This window comes from Crocuta crocuta, unplaced genomic scaffold (assembly GCF_008692635.1).
Source record: "Crocuta crocuta isolate KB4526 unplaced genomic scaffold, BGI_CrCroc_1.0 scaffold113, whole genome shotgun sequence".
Classification (NCBI taxonomy): Eukaryota; Metazoa; Chordata; class Mammalia; order Carnivora; family Hyaenidae; genus Crocuta; species Crocuta crocuta.
The window spans coordinates 12,798,453-12,816,386 of NW_027530368.1; the positions used below are offsets into that span (position 1 = coordinate 12,798,453).

The following is a 17,934-nucleotide window of genomic DNA, read 5'->3' on the forward strand; positions in this document are numbered from 1 at the left end:
TTTTTTTCTCTCCCAAAAAAAAAAAAAAAAAGAAAAGAAAAGAAAAGGAAAGAAAAGAAAAAGGACAGAAGAGTCTTGAGTCCACTTAAAGAAGGAACAAGATAGTTCTCTATAGCTTAGATACCCATGATGAGAGAAGTTCTAGAACTACCTATGGCAGAGCAGTTTGGGATGTTAGGGAAGGGAATTTGGAAATGTTTTAAGGGATAATAATTTTATTATTTGTGAATTGCAGTTAAAGTTTTAATTGAAAAATGACAGTAATAGGCACTATTTGTTTAGTAGATGCCACCAATCTTTCTTGGTTCTTTACATACGCAACTTTATTTAATTCCCACAGTGTCCCTTGAAGGGGAGTATTAATATCCCTTTATGAATGAAAAAACAAGTATTTATTGATCTCTTATAATACAAAGGCTGAAGAAAGGTGGGGCAATATTGACTGCAAGGTTTCAGCTTTGAGAGACCATTATTCACTTTTTTCTATGATCTTAAAGTCCTTTAAGTCTTAATAGCCTCTGTTACAAAACAGTATACTAACTAATGCCAATTAATGATGACGTTTAGCCATCCAGAAAAGTTTAAATTACATTCATCTTAGTCTAATTCTTTCATTTGACACATTAGGAGTGCCAAGAATTTAATAATGCCTAAAGCCAGGTCTCTGAACTCCTGGTAATTTGTGTATTACCCCATGCCCACATTCTCTGAAAAAGGACTTGAGTAGATGAAGGAAAGAAGGATGGGGACTTGTAGTGCCATCAGTAGCATTAGACTGAGCTAGCAAAGTAAATAAACTACTGAACCAGAAGGTACTGATGAGATGTTTAGGCATTGGGAATAGCTCTAGTTCTTACTCAGCCAGTCATTATTCTAGTTGGCTCATGTCGGAACAAAGTAATTCACCTAAGATTTCTGAATGATTTTAAGTCTCTAAAAGTGTCTGGTGTCCCTCTGGTCTTTTGAAGTTTCAAAGGACAGGATTCTACATATGAACCACAATGTGTGTGTAGGGGCGGGGCAGGCCCAATATTCTAATAGCGATAATGAATGGCCACTCTTGTGACATGTGGATGCAGAGACTACATAATGGTATTTTATTGACTTACACATGTGTGCTTCTGTCATGTTCACAAAATGCTATATGCCGAGGTAGGACATGTTGTTAGTTTTCTGTAAGGTGACAGCTGTGGGATCTTAATGTCAAACTGAGAAATCTTAGTGTCACACACTTACTGTGTAAAGCATTTTACATGAATTTAATCCTTATAACAACGATGACTGTGAATGTTATTGTCTCCATTTTAGCAACTTTTTCTCTTTTTATTAATTCTTCCCAAATCTTTTCTCTAACATTTTATTATGAGCATTTTTTAAGGCTTTATTTTTAAGTAATCTCTACACGCAAGATAGGGCTCAAACTTAGAACCCCAAGATTAAAAGTCGCACACTCCACCAGCTGAGCCAGCAGGCCACCCCTGTTACAAGAATTTTTAAATGTTCAGTAAAGTTGAAAGAATTGTACAGCAAACACCCATATACCTACCTAGATTCTATCATTATGACTCTTTTTCTATATTTCCTTTATTGTATATCTAATCGTCAATTTATCCATTCACCCATCTTAGTTTTAGTTGTATTCCAAAGTGACTTACAGATGTTGGTACACTTACATATGGATATCATTAATTAGATGGAGTTAAAAATGTGGGAGCCCTATTAAAAAAAAATGAAAAACTGAGGCCTTTAATTCTATTTAGGGGACATAGTATGTACTCTGTCACTTTGGGCCCTCCTCTGTGAAAAAGTAAGATAATTTAAGAAGAAAAAAGTAAGCTACTTATGTTAAACATTTGTACCTCATTAATGAGATAGAAATCTGTAGGGAGGAGGGAGATACCCCTGTTGAATTCCTCGGCCACGGTAACCCAGCATTGCAAAGTGGCATCTTACCTCATTTCTGATTTTAAATGAGATTAGGTCATTGCCACATTTCTGAACACTCAGTACTCCCCTGAAAAGAGTTTGATTAGCAAATTAGTTAAGCACTTTAGTAATGATATTGGAACTTCATTTCAATGAACATTTTTCCCCTTTTCTCTTTTTCTGGGTGTGACTAAATTGCCTACAGCACGCTGCATGGTTGCTGGTAAAACAGGAAATGGGGTAAGTAATTTAGGTAGGGAATTTTTTCTACCATTTAAATATAAGCTACCTGATTCTTTTTTTAATGTTTATTTATTTTAAGCTACCTGATTCTTAAAGTACTTTTGCTACTACTACCTCCTTTTTTAGAGTAAGTTCACTAGCTCCTAGAGAAATTAACAAAAAGAAAAAAATTTTATGGTATGAATTAAGTATCAACCTTGTTTAATTAGTTTATTTGCATGGCATCTTACTAATGTCTATTAAAGTGGATCTTTTTTTGTAGATTTAACAAGAATGTAAATACATATTTTATATTTATGTGTAAGGCACTTATATAATGTAGTTTAGCGAGCTATTACAAAAGAATATATTTTATAATGGTCTTAGAAACTAAATTCTAAAACTATACTATAAAAGATACAAGGTAAAATCCTAATTAAAGCAGAAAGACAGTTGAGTTTATACATGGATAAAACATATAAAACATAGGTCCACAGTCCTTTGTCTGAAACCCTTGGGGACCAAATGTGTTTTGGAATTTAGAATTTATTAGATTTTAGAAGTGTAATGTGTTGAATAGCATATATAACATACCCCGCCCCTCCATGGTTTGAGGTGGTACTTTGTAATCAAACACATTAATATTTCTGCAGTGAAACATGAATATTCACACTAAGTTTGATACACAAAGTCTCTAAACAGCCCCCACATGTTCAAGTCAGTGTTTGCTTACCAACTGAGTTAAGAAAAAAATCTTTAATTTTCCAGACCCTCTTGGATTTTGAAGCTAAAAATTTTATACCAGTATAAAAAGGGTCATGTGACTACCTGAGGTTCCTGTGTACTCTGGAGAGAAAAGCACAGAGAGAATATAGATTTCTCTATTAGAATCTTATACTTGGTTAAGTGATTTGTAAAAAGAAGTAATTGACTTGGCTTTTTTGTTGATTTATTTTCTATTTATATATGCTTTTCTAGAAGGCTAATAGCAATATGTCTGTCAAAGGTTTTGAGTTATTTAGGTTGTATTAAATTAGTCTCAAATGCTTGTGATGCTGGCATAACAAAATTTGATCCTATGTTTGAGAAATTATTTTCGCACAATCAGAGCACGCTATTTTCTAAAGATTTTCTAAATGTTTCCATTTCCATCTACATTGGTTGTGAGCTGCTGTTGTTATTCTTTATTGAAGTATTTTAAACTAAGCTTAGCTCTTCAAAAAATCCTGTTCAATATAGTTACTGAAACAGAAAAATTATAAACTACTTATCTTTTCCCTCAGTGTCCATAGTTTATTCTACATTCAAAATATTATAGAGGAGTTGTCATTAAAGAATTGATTCAAGGATGCTGACAAAAACTAAGGACTGATGGATGCAGGGGGGAGGGAGGGATGGGCATGGAGGAGGACACTTGTGGGGATGAGCACTGAGTGTTATGTGGAAACTAATTTGACAATAAACTATTTGTAAAAAAAAAAAAAAAGAATTGATTCAAGGAATTAAAAAATTAATTGTGCTTGGATATTTTGGTTCATCTTTACTCTGGGATGGCTGTCATGTTGTATCTATAGCAAACGTGATTGCAGTTGACAGCCTTGTCAGTAGTTATCTGACTCAGGAGAGAGGGAAACATGGTTACTAAGTACTAAATTGGGACTGATTTTACCTCAGTGACTACTAATTCCTCTAACGGACCATCAGGCATATGTTAAGGACTTCTGTGAAAACATTTACCCTAAATCATTTTTAAAAAGTTATGGAGCACCTGGGTGGCTTAGTTAGTTAAAAGCATCCAACTCTTGATTTTGGCTCAGGTCATGATGTCATGGTTTGTGAACTCAAGCCCTGTGTCGGGCTCAGTGGTGGTAGCGTGGAGCCTGCTTGGGATTCTCTCTACCCCTCCACGTTCCCAACTTTCTCCCTCTTTCGCTCTCTCAAAAAAATAAACTTAAAAAAAAGTTATTAGCGACATTAAAGTGGCAGAAGGTGAAATCTGGCATTTTATTTGCCTTATATATAAAGTTAAGGTTTCCAAGATGTCTGTTAACCGTTTCTACTAGCTCTTTAATCTGGAAGGTAGAAATACCTGCATTTTTTTTTTTAAACTGGACTATGACTAAGATATCTAAATAATTTCAAAAACTATGAAGGGGTTAAAATACAAGTTTTCTTAAATACATGAGTAATGTTTTAACCCATATTTAGGATTGGTTTTTGCTGCAACCCTTTGTACTCTCTTGAGTCTAAACAATGTTTAAGTAGTTTTCTCTTCTTGTATTTTTTGTTTCAACTTTTTATCTTTTAAAATGTGTTCTCATACATTATTTACTTTTCAACTGTGATGCTATTTTATGCAAGTAACACTAAACTGTTGATACAATATCAAATAGTCTATTAAAATACTTAATGTTTCTAATATTCAGAAAATTAGGAACAGTTTATGAAGCTCAAACACTTGGTGTTTCAGTAAGTTCTTAAATGTAGACAAATAATTTGGTTATTTGTCAGATATAGGGTTTATCTGGGTATTTTATTGTTAAACCACAATCCCAAATTGTATGAAAGCATTCTGTGTTATCGGTTATAGTTTCAACTGGATATAGAATGGGTATGTCAACTATTTCTTAATTTTATTTTTAGAGGAAAGCCATCTTTACATATTTTTAGATCAGTTAAATTTAGCCATTAGCTAAATTATTTTTTGTTTTCTACCTTCAGTTAATTGTGTCTTTTGGTCTTCAAGAATTAAACTACAACAAATATTTGATATAAGTAGTCAAAATTGGACATTAGAAGAAATGATTCACAAGTTGGCCCTAACATCTCTTTTGTTAAAAGCAGCCCTGTATATAACCATAAGATTGATTTGTAGTTTTAATAATTTGAGTGAAGAGGACTTATTAATGTGTTAGTGATATGGTATCATAATATGCTCAACATAACAAAGCACTTTTAATACTATCATACCATCCATGTTTTTCTTTCTTTTCCACTTCAATTCTTTTCTTTTCTTTCTTCCTCCCTCCCTCTTTCTTCCTTTCTCTCTTTCTCTCTATTTTTTAAGTAGCTTTCATGCCCAATGTGGGGCTTGAACTCATGACCCTGAGATCAAGAGTCGCATGCTCTACTGACTGAGCCAGCCAGGCACCCACTTCAGTTCCTTTCTATAACAATTTTAGGATACAAACTAAAAGCTAGAAATCATAATTGGGACTTCCCCAAATCTATTTATTGGCTCATGAGTAGATTTGGGGGGAATGTCAGATTTTTATTCAGACATTTATCTGATAATTAAATTGACAAGCATTTTAGCACATTGACATTTTAGGATTTAATGTTTCTTCTTTAGCAGTAAAATACAGCTTTTACATTATTTCCCAAAATTAAGCCCCATTATCAGGGAGAAAGTAGATGTAAACATTTTTAGTCTGGATGAGGTTATCATAAAACACAGTTTTGTTGTTTCTGAGCAATAAACAATCCCTTCTATTACACCTTTCTGTCTTCTGATGTATAAATCCAGAAATCTGGCAATGGTAGCTCAGAAAAGGTCATTAATATACATTTGTCTTTGAAGCTTAAAAACTATCTTTTATTTATTTATTTGTTTTATTTTCTTGTATACCATTTTAAAAAGTTGGTTTTTGAGTCTACTAGATGATTAGTATTCCTCTATGAGGTGAGGAATTTTTGCCTGCTTGTTCTCTACTTTCTATCTAATGTGTAAAGTAGTGCCTGGCACACAGTAGGCACTTAATAAATATTTTTAAATAATTGCATAATTTTTTGCTTTTAGTTGAAAAAGTAAAATTTTTCATGTCAGTGAATTAATTTTTATGTTATTCAGAAAGCAGAATCTGTCGCTGGGAAGAAATGATATAGTTCAGCTAAAAGAAGCCTACAAGTGGATAACTCATCCCCTGTTTTCAGAGGAACTGGGTGTTCCCATTGATGGAAAGGTATTTGATCATCAGCATTGTTATTTTCATTCACTCGTTTTACTTCATTATATGGCAGAGTTTTGATTAGTCAAAATAATCTTCTCTTTAAATAATCAAGGATTTTTAAACTTTTATCATATTTCTAACAGTCTTAAATTGAGAAAGTTTTTATTTTTTAAGACTTCTTTGTGATCTAAGACGTTTATATGTATAACAAGTATAGTGTACCCTAACTGACTTTAAAAGATTAGAAATTAACCTGTGCCTTTAATATATTTATGTTTTAATTGGAGAGACACATACGGATACAGAGCAATACATAAGTAACTACGAGTAATTTATATAACTTAAATACTCAACTGTGGTTATTTGTGGCTCATCTTGTTTTCAGATATAACCAATCAACTGCAGTGAGAATGGATCCAAACAAACTATCCTACCTTGTTGGTATCTCAAGTCCCTCCTTTTGAATTTTAGGTAGACACTGCCTTTGAAACCAGAACATTTAGCCATCTCCCCTATTCCAGAAAAGACCCTTCCTCAGTCTTCAGAATGAATTGAATTTTAGGGAAGAGCTCGACAGGTTTCCAGATGTGGAAACAGGACATATTTCCAGCTTCCCTTAAATTAGATTTTAATAGTATGGCCTCATAGCTTTATCATTTTGCTTGAAGGAAATTCCCTGAATATCAGATACACCCCTACTCAAGTAAAATCACAAAACCATTTTTTAAAGCTAAATAGTTAAAAAAATTTTCACCATTCAGAAAAATTCATAGCTCTGTTTCCCTCTGTTAGTATGAATAAACTCTGTCCTTTAAACTGAATACTGATAGAATAGAGAATAAAACCACTTCACACATATACGGAGAGGAAATGAGGTAATGAAAGTACTTTGGAAATTAGAGAAGTTATTGATGCAAAATATTTTTACCTCAAACTTCAGTTTTGAAGCATAAGTAATTTTACATGTTGAACCAGTGAGAACAGAAAATAGAAAACAAAAAGATGCAAGTGTTCTAATAGATTCAGAATGAGTGAAGTTTTCTTGAGTAAAAGGAATGTCTTGTAATTTTAATTTTACTTTGTAGATTAGAGAGAGAGAAAAAACCCTAGCTATTCATTATTGTGATTCTAGAGTAGCTGATAGGCTTGCTGACAATCCAATGCAATCAATAAATATAGAAATATTCAGTAAAGAAGGTTAAATTGTTACATGGTATGGCATTTGTTTTTCTCAATGTGGAATTTTGTTTTCTGTGGAGATTCATGTATATAGAGTATGAAATTATGCTTATTTTGTATGCAAGGATGTTCATTGTCGCATTTTTTTTTAATAACAGAAAATCTAACAACTTAAATGTCTAACAGTCTCTAGAGTTGAAAAGATGTCTATGATATTTTAATTAAATAAATTTTCCAATATGTTTAATATCTCAAGAAGTATATACATTTACGTTTATACTATAAAAATAGCTAGAAGGAAACACGCCAAACTATTACTACATTCTACCTCAGTGGTGTGGGATTAAAAATCCATTCTGTGTTTGATTATTTTATAATTTGTATATATCATTTTTGTGATAAAAAACTAAGATTTCTTTTTTAAAATTTAAATCCATTAAGAAGGTTGAGCACTTAAAAATAAAGCCTTACACAAAAAAGAAATAAAAAAGCAAAGCCTTGTACAGAGATTTTAAGCATGTGAATAAAATGCTTTTGCCTTGCTAATAATTCTAATTATAATATTGACAGGAACAATTCTTTCAGTTATCTCTTTCCAGTTCCCTGAATTCTCTTTCATGTTCACATCGAATTTATATACATGCACAAAAATCATACAAATTTATTTTAAAATTTGTTAAAAACTTTTTTGATAGAATCACTAATGATTGAGCTTTGAAGTGAAAAACACAAAAAGAAAAAAAAAACCAAAATTGTTTCCTTTCCAGCTGCCCTGTGAACAAGCTGACTTGAGAAGAGTAGTATTCCAGTTTTCCTTCTCATTCGTTTTCTGAGCCAGTCTATGAGAGTTAATTTCTATTTCCATTCATAAGTGGTTAGGTGTTGGTTTCCTTTTGCTCATTTTTAAACTGTCTTTATAATTTTTAGAGCTTGTTTGAAGTGAGTGTGATCTTTGCTCACCCAGAAACAGTTGAGGATTGCCACTTCCTGTAAGTTGCTACGTAAACAACAATGTCAATTGTGTAACATTGTTAATGCTTTTCGTTTTCATGAAACAGTCCTCTTTGTAACTTGTCCTGTTTTAGTAGATTAAACCAATAGATCTGGTATAGAGGTTCATTTTGTCTGCTCCTGATAGCCTGAGTTTAGCAGCGATGTTATATAAAATAGATTTGAGTGCTATTCACCCCAAAATAAACTCATTAACTTTTTTTTTTATTAACTTGAATTTTACTTAGACGTGCGATATGCCCAGATTGCTTCAAGCCAGCCAAAAACAAACAGGTAAGGATTCCTCCTTTTTATTCTTTAATGAGTTTTATCTGAGCTGAATATTCAAGTAACAGCAAAATGATATGCGTTAGAAATGTTGGCAATGTATCTTTAAATATTTCCATTTGCTACAGTTATTTTTATTTTTTTCAACTCTGAACACCTTTGCCTCTAGCTCAGAAGTCATAACACAAACATTTTCATAATTGTGTCACTGTTTGGGTTGTCTCCCTGGTGTTGTTAAATTTAGAACCAGTGTTTCAATCATGTTACTGTTACCCGTTTGGGGAAATTCGACTTTTAGGTTTTATTCCCAAAATTACATCATTGGGGAAAATCCATGTTAATGATTAGCATTCCAAACTTTTGTCTAATACTCATTTTCTAGGACTTGGCATTTAAGAAATATAATCCAAAATGAATTATTTTACTTAGGACAATCTGAATTAATATGCCTATTTCAGGCTACATTTGCAAATGGGCATTTATACAAACTCCCCTTTATTTGATGTGAGCTGGTTTTCATGTCAATGAGCAAATTAGTTAGCATGTGTTTTTAGTTTCTGCTATGCCAGGATAGAATGGCAAGACAATGATATTGGCAAGCTTTCATGCCACAGATACTTAGCTGATTTTATGTAGATACTCAGGCATTACTTTTACTAACATCTATTTTACTGTATGGTTGTTAAAAATAATGTAAGTTTTGGGCACCTGGGTGGTTCAGTCAATTAAGCGTCTGATTCTTGACTTTGGCTTAGGTCATGGTCCCAGGGCCGTGGGATCAAACCCCACATCGGGCTCCAAACTGAGCATAGAGCCTGCTTAAGATTCTCTCTTCTGGGGTGCCTGGGTGGCTTAGTTGGTTAAGTGTCTGACTCTAGATTTTGGCTCAAGTCCTAATCTCAAGGTTTGTGCATTCAAACTCCACGAGCTCTACACTGACTATGTGAATCCCACTTGGGGTTCTCTCTTTCTCCCTCCCTCTGCCCCTCCCCTTCTCACATGCATGCATGCACATGGTCTAAAAGAAAAAAAGAAAAGAAAAAAAAGAATGTAAGTTTATTGCCAAAGATACATCTGTTAGTCTTTACTCTTGCTTTGACTGGTTGCTGAGCCTTTTGGAACCAGGGGGTAGCGGGGGAGAGGAGGAGTTGAGGGATAGGAGACAGAGTTGGCACGATTTGTCAAATTCCCTATGCAGAAATAATTACAAATGCAAAGAAAGTCTAAAGCACTGCTTCCCATCTTTCTCACATCATGATACACGTAGAACATTACCATGTTTGTTCAGCACCCTGAGGTTAACAAGTTGCTCTAATTTGGAAGCAGGGGTTTTTGGCCCTTGTGAATTCAAGGGCTCCATGTCTTGGCACAACTGTAGCTCATTGCTTTGCCATACCAGTTGGAAAGCCCTGCCCGAATGACCTGTAGCCATGTTTATATTGAAGATCTCATTTTATTGTTTGTTATCTTTGAGGAAATATATAGGTACTAGCACCGAATTGTAGAACAAGGAAATTGTTGTCAAAGCGTCACAGATACCATACCATTTGGCCATTTTCCCATCTAATTGCTGAGAGTAAATTAAATGACCTTTTGAGATTCTTTTATGCTTAAGATTTCATATCCTAACAAATAGGCACTTAATTTTCAGTTTTAACCCTATACTTTGGGGTTTTCCAAAATATGATTTAGAAAATCATTCATTTGATGATAAACTCTTGAGAGGCATACTTTGTGCCTCTTTTTAGTCAAGCATAATTTTACAAAACAGAAGAGAACATTGTGACTTATCATAGTAAGCCATGAATATATATGCTAATTTGTTCTAGTGTATCTACCATACGGTTTGACTCCTCTTATTTAAAAAAACCCATAGTGGGACATTTGTTGTAGATGCCCTTCTGTTACAATGGATTTGTTTTCTTTCCTTGTGGCTGGCGAGTAATGTTGAGTTGTTAGATGCCAGGATGGGCTAGTTGGCTCTCTTTACCTCTTAGCCTGGCAACCAACTGCCAAATTGTTCTGCTAGATCTACTAGATTTAAAAGAAGGGTTGTGGGGAGAACTGATGGTATGAATGCTTATGTTTTACCTTCTTGAAGCTATTAAGTATTTCTCTCCTTTAAAATGATGTAATTTCTCCAACAGTGTTCTGTGTTTTACCTCTGATGTTTTCTTGTCTCAGTGATAAAATGTCTTTTCTTTTCATTTTACCTTATATAGTCAGTGTTCACTAGAATGGCAGTTATGAAAGCGTTGAATAAGATAAAAGAAGAGGATTTCCGCAAGTGAGTAGAAGTATAGAAACATGGCGGCATCATGGAATTTTAGAATAAAGAGAATGTTAGAGATAATCTAACATCCAGTCTCTAAAACAACACTGGATATATTTCAGGGACGATGATTGTATCTTAGTCATTATTATATCCCCAAATCTCTGGCTCAGTACCTGGCATGTACTGGAGTTCACTAATTGTTTATTGAACTGGTATTTGAATTTATGAATCAAATCTAACTTCTTTATCTTTAAAAGAGGATGTTGAGGGAGTTGACTTGCCTAAGATTTCACCTGGATAATAGAGCAGGCTTAAAGCCTGGGCTCCTGCCTCTCCAGCCCAGAGCTGGTCCCATTACATCCCTCATCCTGCATTTTGAGTATTGTCCATCTGCAGAAGAGGGAGAAAAAGGCCCTTCACTTGTTAAAATATGCTGAAATACAATAAACCTTATATTTTCATTCTCATTGTATTCATTTTATTTAATAAAATATTATCGTGGTTATCTTTCCAGGATATCCTTGAATAAATTTCAAACAATAAAGTTATGAGGAAGGTTTTAAATATTTTATTAACTAAAAGTGAGTCTCAGAAAATGGAAATACTTACATTAAATTTTAGAAAGTAAAGTCAGCCTCTCTTTACAAGCAATGGTTCCTGAGATTCTAAGTGACTTTTTTTGTTAAGACATCTTAGGAAACTGTATGAAATTTTCAAGCCAAGCGTTTGGAGTCAGTCTACATCAAGGCATTTACACATAGACTCCAATCCAGGGCTTTGGAAGTTCCCAGATGGTAGACAGAAAATAAAGCCCTGTATTGCTCTTTCCTGTCTGTCCGCAGATTGAAGTTTCTTAATTTAAAGGGCAAAGTCTGCCACATTCCACTTTTTCTGGCCCTGTGATCTAATTCCCGAGGTCATAGGTGGAATGAGAAAGAGAAAGAGAGAAAACTGGTGGAGACCCTCCCCACAGGTGGGATTATCAGTTTTACCCAAATGATTAGGGATTTGTTAAGCCGGCACCAAGTGTTCATGAATATAGCAAAATGGCTAAAGAACCTGGAGGGGCTTCTGCTTCATAAATATGGGTTTTTCTGTCAGATCTCAAGGCTGTTAGAAATTATCATCTGGGAACGTGCAGCCTGCTGAGTGAAAGGTAGTAGCAGAACCCTGACTGACTTTGTGTCAGTCTCATGTGTTAAAACGTACTTGAGGCCTATACGATCCTTATGATGTTGAAACTTAGAGTTAGGGAGTGGCTTAGTCCATGAGAGACTCGGGTTCCGTGTGTCTCAGACAATGCTGATTCATCCTAGTTATGTGGTTCAATATCTTTTCTGGAAAATAGTAGCTGTAAAATTTATTTTGTTTTGCAGGCAGTTTCCTTGTCCTCCAAACTCACCAAAGGCTGTATGCACTGTTCTTGAAATTGAGTGTGCTCATGGTGCTGTTTTTGTGGCTGGTAAAATATTTAGTCTAGAATATACTTACACTATCAACTTACTCTCCTTTCTGAAAACTCAAGTCACTCCTCCTCTGTTTCCTTTTTATTTATTTTTGTTACCAGGTTCTGATTAATTAACTCTTTTGAGAACTAGGACTGATAGTCAAGCTTATTTTAGGTTCTATATGTATTCTCAAGGTCCACTCAGATTGGTTATTTAAAATGCCATGCCAAAGGGAAATGACACTTCTTAAGTTCTAATAGTTTCCATCAGAGGTGACCAATACCCATAGAAATATGGGTAGATGCAGAGACCTGAAACTGATCAGGAGAAAACATAATCACAGAAAGCATAAAAGCAAACTTGAAAGAATAATTGTATTATCTGCAAAATGACTGAAGATTGAGCTTCTGCTTAAAAATAAAAAATTGTTTAAAAAAAGTTGTTTCATTGACCTTCCCAAGAGGTAACCTAGCAGATAGTTTTTGTTTTGAAAGCGACATCTATTTCCTAGTAATGGCTGAGATGAAATTGCTCCGTAGTCTTAACTGTAATACCCTGCCCTGTGGTAATGAGAGCTACCTGCCTTAGTGCAGCTTTCTTCATAAAGCAGTGAATCATTTTCTGTCAGAGTTGTTTTTTGTTTTATTGTTTTTAATTAAACTTCAAAATTTCCCATATTTGAACTCTTTTGAATATATTATCACCAACGAGTATTGCATTAAAAGTATTATTAATCAGGCATAAAAGCAGTAGCTGCTGGGTTTTTTTATAATGATCCTTGGTGTGTCCCATAATATAACTTGTTCAGTCATCCAATCAGATTAATAAATATATTGCGTAATTCCTTTAGAGCTCATCTGATGATTTATACCATGTCTTTAGCCATCTCTTCTATTGTTACCCTAAATCTTTTAATTTAATTATTTATGTGTCTGTGTGCTGGCTCCCCAGATTAGACTGTAAGTTAGTTGAAGGGCAAACCTTGCTTTGTATCATGGTACCTAGGATATTTGCGCTCAATATATAGTTGTTTTATCCTGTTGTGTTAATTATACCATTCCATCTGGGCTACCTTATGTTTCTTTGGCAGGGAGGTATAATAAATATTCCAGGAATCTACCACAAACTCCTTGGATAATTGATGGAGAAAGGAAGCTGGAATCTTCCGTGGAAGAATTAATTTCAGATCATCTTTTGGCAGTATTCAAAGCCGAGAGTAAGTGTTATAATATTGATATTTTAAGTACATTGTCGTTCATGAAAAGATTTCTTTGAGGTTGCAGGAAAGGTTTCTAAATGTTGTAAATCACCAGATCTGGACTTCTTGCCTGGCAGCGTCTCATGAACAGGGGTCACCGTGTCCTGAGCACCTCTGACTTGGGCTGGAGTTGAGCCAAGGATTTCTTTCCTCTCTCAAGATGACTGTTCTTTCCTGAGCAAATTCAAAACCACTGAAACTATTTTAAGTGAATGCACTTAAGTTCTGACCTTGGGACACCTCAGACTTGGCCTCTTTGGGGGGGAATATGAGGAAATTAAAATGCAACTTCCACATCCAGTTCTTGTTTGAGAATAATCACTGGCAAATGCCTAGCTTCCCCAGCTTAACTGGGAAAATGTCCTGGAATAAAGTTCAGGCCTAGAGAAAACAGGTCAACAGCTACCATTTTACAAAGACTTCATGATAGTTATGTTGTATTTTAATTTTCTAGATGTTAATGAGCCCAGGTTTGTGGGATGAGTCAGATCCTGCCAGGTTTCTGTTTTCTCTGTCTCAGTAGGTCTGTCAGGTCACAGACCACATAGAGCCTGTGATTTCACCTAGAATTAGACTAGAGGGAAGCAGCTAAGATTTCAATTGCAGGAAGTCATGTTGTACATCAGGAAAAACTGTCAGCAATAAGTAATGATTGATTTACTTTAAAGTGGGTTTCCTAGCATAATTACAACACCTTTTTTGAGGAACCAACTAGATATCTATTCTCTCTGAAAAACCTTAAGACAAGCCTGCTTTAGGAATGGCAAGCAGATGATTGAGATGAGATGCGGCTGTTCCTTCCACCTCTCTGGCTTGTCAGTAAGGAAGACAAGCACTTTAAACCACATCCTTCTTTTATAGTTGTCTCTCCGGTAGGTGGACTCTCTTTTTAAGGGTCCTTAAGAAGAAGGACTAGTCATTCAGAAGACTGAATGAATAGGAAATTAACCTAGCAACCTAACGTTTTCCAAAATCTCAGCAGTAAAGACTCTGGGATAGAGGGGTGCCTGGGTGACTCAGTTAGGTATCCAACTCTTGATCTCAGCTCAGGTCATGATCTCACAGACTGAGTTCAAGCCCCATATAGGGCTCTGCACTGACAATATGGAGGCTGCTTGGGAGTCTCTCTCTCCCCCTCCCTCTTCCTCTGCCCCTTCTCTGCTTGTGTGTGTGTGTATTCTCTCTCTCTCTCAAAACAAATAAATAAAATATTTTTTAAAAAAGACTCTGGGATATTGCCATGAGCTTTTACCTACTTAATATTTACATACTGGTTATCTAGTAAGATTTATCCAAGTTATAAAGAAGTAAAAATTAAGCTTTAGTAAAAAAAAGTCTCTTTCAAACCCTTTTTGTAGCCACCTTACTCTCTTTGTATAAGATGATTCAAGAAACTTTCAATTTTGATTATTTGGGTCTCAAGGAAGGCCCCACTGCCAATAGGGCTGCTAGGAGGCTCTGAAACAGCTATGTTTCCCCCTTGCAATCTTTCATGAAGTTAGCTTGCTTTCATTTTCCATTTGAGGGGGGAAAATTATCTCCAAACTGAAAATGAAGCGTACTGGGTGTTTAGGATCTGTAATTGTGTCCTGAGGAAATTTATTAAGAACAGCTTGAGAAAAAGCAGACCTCTGGGCCTCAGTGCTAACTGGCTCCTTGTCAGGGGATAAAATCGGTTGTTTGAAATGCCTGACTGATAGCATCAATTTGCTAACCCTGTGTATCTCAGGTATATTACTTGTTATTTCTGTACTTCACGTGGGACAACTCTGTGAATATGGTTCTGACTGATGTACCTCTATGTTTTTCACTGCTCTAAAAATAAGCAGTATTATATGAGGCAGTTTAGCTACTCATATAAAGGTCCCTTCCCCTAAGTGGGAAATATAAACTTGTTTCTCAGTCACTTCAAACTGGCACATCATATTATTGATTTGCTAATCCCCTGGTTAATGAGTAGTAAATGTTGACACACTCTCAAAGTCACTGTGTTAAGAAACTTTTCCCTAATACATTTATTATTTCACTTACTGAATAAATATCTGTCACATTATTTCCCTACTGAAAACTCGTCGATGACTACATGCAGGATAAAATCCAAACTACTGAACTTGATCTTCTGAGGCTTTAATCATCTAGCCTCTGTCCATTTTTCAGGCCCATCATCTGTGTGCCCTGGGTATGAGGGCCACTACATACTAGCTAAACTGCTAATAGTTCCTGATCATTCTTGCACTTGGTTTTGTTTTTGTTTTTGTTTTTGAAATATCTGTTCCTTTGAATAAAAGGAACTCACAGGCTTATGGGTATAAGACAAGGCATAATGTAAATTTAGAAAACTCATCTGGGGGCACCTGGCTGGCCCAGTCAGTAAAGCATATGACTCTTGATCTCAGGGTTGTGAGTATGAGCCCCACATTGGGTGTAGAGAAAATCTTTAAAAAAAGAAAGGGCACTTGGGTGGCTTAGTTGGTTAAGCGTCTGACTCTTGGTTTTGATTCAGGTTATGATCTCATGGTTCATGGGTTCGAGCCCCATGTTGGGCTCTGTGCTGGCAGTGCAGAACCTGCTTGGGATTCTCTTTCTCTCCCTCTCTTTCTGCCCCTCCCCCACTTGTGCTGTCTCTGTCACTCTCAACATAAATAAGTAAACTTAAAAATTTTTTTAAAATGAATGCTCAACCAAATTTTAAACATGTATTTCCTAATATTTAAGGTATTAAGGAGTTAATTCTTAACTCCATTTCCTTTTGTTGTTAGCTGTTACTCATGATTGCATATGAATAAAGTTTTAAAGATTACCCCAAAGGTATTTTTTGAGTTTTCTATTATTTACTATTTATTATTTCTAAAAATCTATCTATTTTTAGAGACAGAGAACGAGCATGCAAGCAGGGGAGAGGGGCGGAAGGAGAGAGAGAGAGAATCTTAAGCATTCTCCAGCTCAGCACAGAGCCTCACATGGGGCTCAATCCCACAACCCTGGAATCATGACCTGAGCCAAAATCAAGAATCTGATGCTTAACTAACTGAGCCACCCAGGTGTGCCACCCCCAGAAGTATTTCTCAATGTACTGTCCAAATTTGAGATATTTTTCTTCCTTTGTTTGGATTTAATGTTTCTCTGAACTTCTCAAGAGCCTTCCTTTCTACACCTCTTTTTTATTAATGGGCTGGAAGTTGTGGATGTTTTATGGGCTAATTTATGAATTGGAGATTTCTGGTCTGACTTAGCTGTCACTGGTAGACTTCTCTCTGTGTGTCCTGTTCTTTCCCTTCTCCCCCATCAGTCACAGGTTATGGCTCAGTCACTATGGGTCCTCTGGTTCCCTGACATTATGGAGGTTTGGAGATAGAGGTGGGCAGGTATAAGACAATCACAGCCCCAGGGAGTCAGTATCTTACAGCTTCCCAGATGCCGTTCTGAATTCCCCATTTACCTATCCATCCCTAGTTACCTACTCTTGAATCTGTTGATTCTGACTGGAAGCTACTGATGTTACCATGGGTTTTATTAACAATGGAGTGCAAAAATGGAATGGAGGGTTCTTTGGGACTTAATGGTCCACAGAATCTCACTCCTTGTGTGGCCTGTATTCTCCACCTCAAGAAGAGCCTGACCCTGTGGCTTTCATAGCTGCTTACTTGGCCACTTCTTAGGTGATAATGCAGCACAAGTTACCCAGGTTTCTTTTCATTTTTATTTATTTATATTTGTTTTTTAAGTGTGGAGCCCAACAGGGGCTTGAATTCATGATCTTGACATCAAGACATGGACGCTTAGTGGACTGAGCCACTCAGGCACCCAACAAGTTACACAGACTTTTTAAAAATCTTTTTTTATGTTATTTATTTATTTTGAGAGAGGGAGAGAGAGAACAAACACAAGTGAGAAGGGGCAGAGAGAGAGAGAGAAGATCCTAAGCAGGCTATGCACTGCCAGTGCAGAGCCCATAGTGGGGCTTAATACCATGAACCATGAGATCATGACCTGAGCTGAAATCAAGAGTTGGATGCTCAGCTGACTGAGCCACCCAGGTGCCCCATGTTACCCAGACTTCTGAGCCTAACTAGCAGCTTAAATTCTAGGCCTACCTTGGCTGTCTGGCTCTTACCTAACCAGCACTGGGTTGCTCCTCTCTGTGAGACCCATAATTTTGGCCCCTGTGGGAGGGAGGAGCCCACTTTACCTTGGCAGTACGTGTCAAACAGCAGCTCAGAACCTATGTTCTCTAAAGAGTTGACCTTGGCTTGCCAAAAGGATCTTAGACATGAAGAAAGGGTGAAATCCTACTTTCTTCACAGTTAAGTATCTTCAAAAAGAGGGCTAATCTTCAGTGTTTTCATAGTTTCAGAGTTTTCATAGGACTTTTTTACCTTCCTTTTTCTAAAATCTACA

At 35.8% G+C, this 17,934-nt stretch overlaps 1 protein-coding gene across 5 annotated transcripts in view; it reads left to right on the forward strand.

Annotated features, from left to right (window-relative positions):
• The window catches only part of PUS10 (pseudouridine synthase 10), a 73,063-nt gene that overhangs the window by 39,336 nt on the left and 15,793 nt on the right, over positions 1-17,934 (forward strand). For 4 of the 5 annotated variants that reach the window (XM_077766464.1, XM_077766466.1, XM_077766463.1 and 1 more), the window contains exons 5-11: positions 2,132-2,166; positions 5,999-6,110; positions 8,205-8,266; positions 8,516-8,561; positions 10,778-10,842; positions 12,207-12,292; positions 13,369-13,494. In XM_077766464.1, the coding sequence (XP_077622590.1) occupies positions 2,132-2,166; positions 5,999-6,110; positions 8,205-8,266; positions 8,516-8,561; positions 10,778-10,842; positions 12,207-12,292; positions 13,369-13,494 (532 nt within the window). The remainder of the gene's footprint in view (positions 1-2,131; positions 2,167-5,998; positions 6,111-8,204; positions 8,267-8,515; positions 8,562-10,777; positions 10,843-12,206; positions 12,293-13,368; positions 13,495-17,934) is intronic. The other variant, XM_077766467.1, reaches the window with a different exon arrangement.